The following is a 6,695-nucleotide window of genomic DNA, read 5'->3' as shown; positions in this document are numbered from 1 at the left end:
AACCACTTTTCAGTAAGACCATTTTGTATGCTAAAGTGTTTCTTTCAGCTAAGATACTTGTACAAACTCTAATGAATTATCCAATGAAAAGTAATTAATGATGCAGTGGATCCTCCCTTCATTTTTTAAAATCAATTGAAAATACAGTGACCCACACTGTCCTATGGACCCCAGACCGCTGGCTGACAGGTTTCAATAATTTTAATACTCATGTAACTCCCTGGCGCCTTTTTTTTTTTTTTTTTTTTTTTGGGGGGGGGGGGGAGAGGAGGGGCGTGGGAAGGAGGAGGGTAAAGGAGAGAACTGTAGGGCATTCCATGGTACACTGGAAATGGTGTGATGGAGCTCTTGAATTTCAGTTGTAATAAAGACGGGAAATGGAACATTGTCAGGTTCTCAAGTGGTGTGCCTGTGTCCAGGGCTTCCGCGGTGTGTGGGAGCCCTGACTGCTGTCATGCTCTGCTCCCGTCCAGGAGCTACTGGAGCAACACGACTGTCGTTCTGGTTTAGCGCTTTTGCAACTCCTGACAGGAAGTCAAGCGCTTCCTGAAACCATAGACCTCGGTGGAGCGATAGCGTTACCGTGACCTTCCCTGGAGCACCCAGGCGGAGGGGAGGCACGAAAGGGGCATGCCACACCACTCCTAGGGTTTCTTCCATCCCGCTGCCCGCGAGGGAAAAGGGGGGACACCGGGCGGGGCGGGGCGGGCAGGTAGCCGGGTAGAAGAGGCGGGACTGCCACTGCCGCTTCTCCTCCTCCTCCTCCTCCTCCTCCCCCCGCCTCAGGTTTGTCATCGTGTCGCTGGCACAGCCCGGAGGAGGAGGAGGAGGAGGAGGAAAAGGAAGAAGAGGAGGAGGAGGAGGGATGAGGAAGCTGCTGCTGTTGCATCCGTGACGGGAGCCTGGAGAGCCCACGCTCGGGACTGCCCCTTTCCCACCGCCGGCGCACAGGCGCTGCTCGCCCGGGGGAAGGGCCAGAAGGAGGAGGAGGAGGAGGAGGACGGCGGCGGCGGCGGCGCTGTGTGTGTGTGAGAGCGTGGAGATGAGCTCAGCTCTGTGGCCTGGAGCCGCCTGAGGAGACCCGGCTCCCTGCCTCCCTCCCTGCCCGCCGCCATGGCTCACTCCCCCGTGCAGACGGGGCTGCCGGGGATGCAGGTAAGGACCTGCCCCAAGGGCGGGCACGAACCCGCACCCTGGGCAGGGGTGGATGCGAAAGGGGGGTTCCCAGCGGTGGGGGGACAGGGCGAGGGAAGAAAGCGCCTCTTGGCTGTGGCTCGGCCCTGGGGACTGGGCTGGGGGCCGAGTAGCGGGATGGAGACGAAACGTGCTGTCAGCGCTTGGCGTGATGCCCAGCGAGGTCCCTCCGCCCGGTGGATCCCTCCCTGCCTCCCTCCATCCCTGTCCTCAGCAGCCTCTGTGTCGCTGCAGGCGTGCAGAGCGGAGCGTGGTTTTTGTCCCCCTCCCCCCGACCGGGAGTTCTCCTCGGTGTTTTAATTCCTGGAGCGAACCGCGGCTCGGTGGGCGATTTTCAGCCCCGTTATTTTGCGGTAAATAGGGGAAGCACACATAAAACCAGTACGTAAGAGCAGGGCCTGGGAATGTTGACCTTCAGAGCATGCTGCAGTGCCCATCTCCGTGGTGCTGGGCTGAGGTGGGTGCGCGGGGACTGTGTTTGGCCCCTGTGTTTGACTCCAAGAGTTGGTTAGCTGCTGGTGTTATATGATGGGATTTGCTGGTTCTGTGTTGTAACTATATTTTTGAAAAAAACTAGTGTGTTTTTCTGCTGACTGAGCTGGCTTCCCCCCCTCCCTGCCCTGTTTTTCTTAGTTTAAATGGAAACTGCTGCCAGGAAAACATTCGGGTCATTATTAGCTGTGTGTTGTTATACTGATGTTTCCCACATCTGATTAGAAACTTTCTGGCCCTAACCTCCAAAAGAACAACTTATGAATGACATGTTAGAGTTCTCCTCAATTTATCTCCTGGATTTGAAGTTTTTGTGCATCATTTTGTTTAAGTGTTGATTTACCCTGGTTTGTTTTATTTTGAGTCAGGATTCTAAGTCATGAATCTCTTTTCTTTGCATAACAGGAGGATTTGAATTTAAAATGTTACATGCTTAGGCGTAGTTTGATTTATATGCTCAGGCATAGTACTGGATGCCATATAGAGTATGTAGGCCCACATTCTGAGCTGATTAATATTGCTCCTTACGTCCCGCTGTTGAGTGTTCAAGTTCACCTTCCAAATATGAGCAGTTTGCCAATTGCCAGAATCAGAGAAGTAAGGGTATCTTTATTTGACTACAGTTAGGTTATTATTGGTGGGTTTGTTTGTTTTTTTCTTTTGAGACATATTAGAACCAAGACAACTGTCTACTTTGGAACAGAATCCATAATATTTTAGAATTAAAAAGTCAGATTTGTAGCTGCTCAGAAGCGAGCAGCGTGCACTGCTGATGTGTGTACTGCATGATCTCTCTAAGGACCTGTGTTTTTTATTGCCTTGATTTATTATTTAGTTTGTAGTACTGTTGGCTGTAGTAAATGGGTAAATATTCAGGGTTCTTGTTTGTCCACATAATTTGTGAGTTTACTTCAAATCTCTTTTTATTCAGGACAGTGTTATTTTTCCATGATTTTTTACTGCATTATTATGAGAGTTTCTCAGAATAAGTGTGAACTTCAACAGTGAAAAAAACCCACCCAAACACCTAAGACCTTCTGGTAGGTAGAGACATAAAGTCTGTCAGTAGTGTGAATCCTGATCACTCATTTTCTGTGCCCAGTTGAAGATGTTTATATCCATTTCCATTCCATCAGAATATATAGCAGTTTTAGGGTGGTCTTTTTCCAGTACATGATTCTCTTTGATTGTACTTGCAGTTAAATGTTCAAAGAGTAAAGTTCGCACAATGTGTGACATCTACTTAAATGATACAAAGGTTATGGTTTGGGACTTTTGATTATGTGGAGGAGAGAGGAATAGAGCTTAGTTCTCTGGGTTATAATTAAATTGTCTAAATCACGGGACTGTCTTTTCTTTATCTGTAGTGTGATCCCTCCTCCCCACCTACCAGCTTCTGCAAGAAACGGTGTAAGCAGTGTCAGTGACAAGTTATGCAGCTTTCTCCGACCTTCTTTGCTGTACCTATACAAGAGAGCAGTCAGTATGCTAATGTGGACAGAGTAACTTCTCGGCCCTCGAAAAATCACTAGGAGGGACAACACTTTATTAATGCTGTTTGGTGTGAGCACAGTAGTGTGTAAATAGAGTAGAGAAATGAAGGATTAATATCTTTCTCTCTGAACAAAACATCTGATTGATGTTTGAAGAGTGATGCATAAAAAGTGAGTGGGTAGAGAGTGAGCCAAAGGAATGAAAAACTGTGGAGGAAATGTAGGATGGTGCTGGAAGGTTGTCAAAACCTAAGATTTGCTGTCTGCTGCGAAGGGGGCATGTTGTAACCTGAATAAAAACAGAGTTGGGGTTTGACCTAAATTTCTGTGTGTGCAGGTTAAGGTTGAGCTCAAAGTGTTTGCTGTCATTGGCAGTTTAAGGGCTTTGTGTAGAAGATGAAGTTTGAGTATGCAGTGTGAAGCTGCATGATTACTAAACTGAGGATAGGTTTTCTTCCTTCTTCATGCTTTATAGAGAGTGGCCTGAGGAGAGTGCTTGTTTGTCTGTAAATGTTTGAGATTCCTGCAAGGCTGGCTTGGAGTAAGTGTACATGACCTTGATTTTCAGACTGGCCTGCATTTCAAGGCTGTGATAAGCTTTTATAGCTTCTTTATGAAAGCTATATTTTAAATAGTCAAGTATTGTGTTTATAAAATAATGGTAATAAATTCCTGAGGTGCTTTTAAAGTTCTATCATCTTTAAGACAAGCCTCTTTTGTGTGATAAACCCTTTTTTTATCTTCCTCCCTTTCATTTTTTTTTGGTAGCAATAACAGTGTTTATGCAGTAAGTTATTTTTATTCATTCTTCATTGTATTTTCAGTGCAACTGCTATAGGTTCTTCATGCAAAATATAAATAAGCATTGACATTCAAGCTGTCTTGCTTCAAGAAATGTTAAAAGTTTAACTAAATTTAAGTTGGAACTTGACAAATGAAGAGAAAAGAAAGGTTGTTAGTGTAAAGGCACCATTTCTGGCTCAGAAAGTGTCTGAAGTGTCAGTTTGCTGAAGGTTGGAAAAGTGTTTTGGGAAATATGGCTATATACTTGTCTGGTTTTGCACTGTTCCCGGGATGTTCACTTTTGACTGCTGTAGCAGAAATGTTTTGGCCCAGAGGATCCTTTGCTCTGATCTGGCACGGCTGTTGTTTTGTACTTCCACACTATAGGTATTACTGTCCTCCTTGTTATAACTCATTCTCCCTTTGCAATAAACTGATTTAACTAATTCCTGTGTGAGCTCTGTGTCTGGGAATTACAGAATATTAGGTTGTTAAATCAAAGGCACTGGAAAGTCCACATAGTTTCTATTGCTTTTCTTTTGCAGCTTCTGGAGGAGAAGATTTGCATTTTTTTCACCAAATTTGATTTTTTTTTTCTTTAAAGTTTGTGCTCACTGTTACTGTTTAGATTATAGTTTGATAAATAGTTTGCACTGAGAGCATTTAAATATTTGGCACATCCTGATCCTTGGACTGTTATGATCTTGGCTAATCAGTTTTCAGATATCCTGATGTCATGGTTCTGTGACATAGTACAAGCTCACGCCTTGGGTGCCAGGGCAGAAGAGTTCTAAACTGTGAAAATGAAGGGGGCATCTTTTCACTGTATAGTCAAAGGCTGTGTCAGGGCTATGCAATAGATGTATGGAGCTGTTTGAGAGGAGTCAACTCTTATCGACAGTGGAACTAATGATACTGGGAAGTCATGTATAACAACGTCTACTGAATATGTGGATACTAAGCTTTTCCTCAAACATGCCCAAAATCTTGCTAATAAGCGTGTGTGGAGGAGTGAGAGTTGGTTTTCTTTGGGCATACTACTATGGGTGACTTCTTGGTGTCGTGCTTTACCTAACTTCCTATAAAGTCATTGTTGCAGGGGCAAGCTTCAATTTGGAAAATGTTGTTAAGTCCTTGTGCTGTTTACTCCAACTGTATAGTTAAAATGATTGCAGTTCTATTTTCTCAGTCTTTAAGTCTCTTTGTTCTTACTTTCTGTTGCCTTTGCAGGTGCTTTTCTTTTAGTGGAAATAACTGGTAACTAACTGTAAGGTATAGGCTGCTATGTCTTTGGAGAACAGTTTGAGGTACTTTGCTAGTTTTTTTTATGTTGACTTGCATCACTTCCTGAATATCTAAAGCATGTATTTGGATAGCTTTTTGGAATAAGATTGACAATAGTGAACCCTTATCTTTATGAATCTCAGTGTTGCAGCCATTCTGTGATTTTGATGCGATACACTTACATGCTCTCCAGAACTCTATTCAATTTTACAATTGTTTATATGGAGGTGAGATGCGGTGTTTATACAGAGGCAGAGGAGGTAAGGAAAGATACTTCTAAAGGCTGAGCTTACAAAGTCTAGTTTTGGGTCTTTGCTCTGGTACCAATCACATCCAAGGTGGTTGGTTGTCCTTGTCATTTAGTGAGTGACCAGTGTCAGCCTTCATCTTTCTGTCTTACCTTTAGTGTCAACAGCCTCTAAGTACAAAAACGTATTTCCACCGTGTGGCCTTCCACAATAGGTAAATAGATACTGCTTATGGCAACTGTCTTTCAGATGTCCTTATAGACCAATCAGGCCAGTCATATGCCATGGCAAGTTTCTTGTACCAGTTTCGTGTTTGAGTAAGATACCCTCTTTGTTCCCCAGAGACAAAAGACTACTGATGTAGTGAAAACATTTAAATATTGGGCCTTGTGTTATGAGTGGTGTACAAGGCTCTGATGTTAGCTTTTGCATGGTGGTATCTTTATGTTTCTGAAGTAGAAAATGGAAGTATGTATCTTGGCTGCATTTTTAAAATTTGCTTAAATTCTTTTCATGCCCCCTTCCTTGGGAAGTGGGGTGGGAAGGGGGATAGGGGATACACCAAGCGCTGTCAACAAGGCATGTAATATAAATTAATAGTAATATAAAATACTGCATTCATCCTGTAATAATTTAGTCCCTGCTATACAAAAAAGATAGGCTGGAGAGGGTCCTGAGAAGGGCCACAAAGATGATCAAAGGACTGGGAAGCCTGACACATGGGAAAAGGCTGAGAGCTATATTTGTTCATCCTTGAGAAAGGAATGCTTAGAGGAGACCTCATCACTGTGTTCCAGTATTGAAAGAGTGGCTACAGAGAATATGGAGACCCTCTTTTTACAAGGAATCATGTGGAACGATGAGGGGTAATGGGTACAAGTTATGCCTGGGAAGATTCTGATTGGACAAGAGGAAAATTCTTCATAATTAGGACCATCAGTCATTGAAATAATCTTCTTGGGGAAGTGGTGGATACCCCAGTGCTGGACTCAAATTTTTAGATTTGCCTGGGCAGTGTGCTGGACCATCTTGTCTAGACTGTGTTTCTGCCAAGAAAGGTTGGACCAGGTGTTTCTTGAGGTCTCTTCCAACCTGGTATTCTATGATTGAATTTAATCAGGTTTTTGCTTTGACAATGATACACCTGCTTGCTTTTGTGGAGTACTGTTTAATTAAGAAGTTTTCTGTGTGGCCATTTGTG

The 6,695-nt window shown here is 43.9% G+C and overlaps 1 protein-coding gene across 1 annotated transcript in view; it reads left to right on the top strand.

Moving 5' to 3' along the window:
* The first annotated feature begins 1,046 nt into the window (after positions 1–1,046).
* STK24 (serine/threonine kinase 24) overlaps positions 1,047–6,695 on the top strand; it is a 55,490-nt gene continuing 49,841 nt past the window's right edge. The window contains exon 1 of the mRNA XM_027880340.1: positions 1,047–1,155. Within this exon, the coding sequence (XP_027736141.1) occupies positions 1,114–1,155 (42 nt within the window). The 5' untranslated portion in view covers positions 1,047–1,113. The remainder of the gene's footprint in view (positions 1,156–6,695) is intronic.

The sequence above is a fragment of the Empidonax traillii genome, unplaced genomic scaffold (genome assembly GCF_003031625.1).
Source record: "Empidonax traillii isolate 1590-97213 ecotype Southwest subspecies unplaced genomic scaffold, ASM303162v1 scaffold68:size1967880, whole genome shotgun sequence".
NCBI lineage: Eukaryota > Metazoa > Chordata > Aves > Passeriformes > Tyrannidae > Empidonax > Empidonax traillii.
This window is presented reverse-complemented; position numbering and strand designations above follow the sequence as displayed.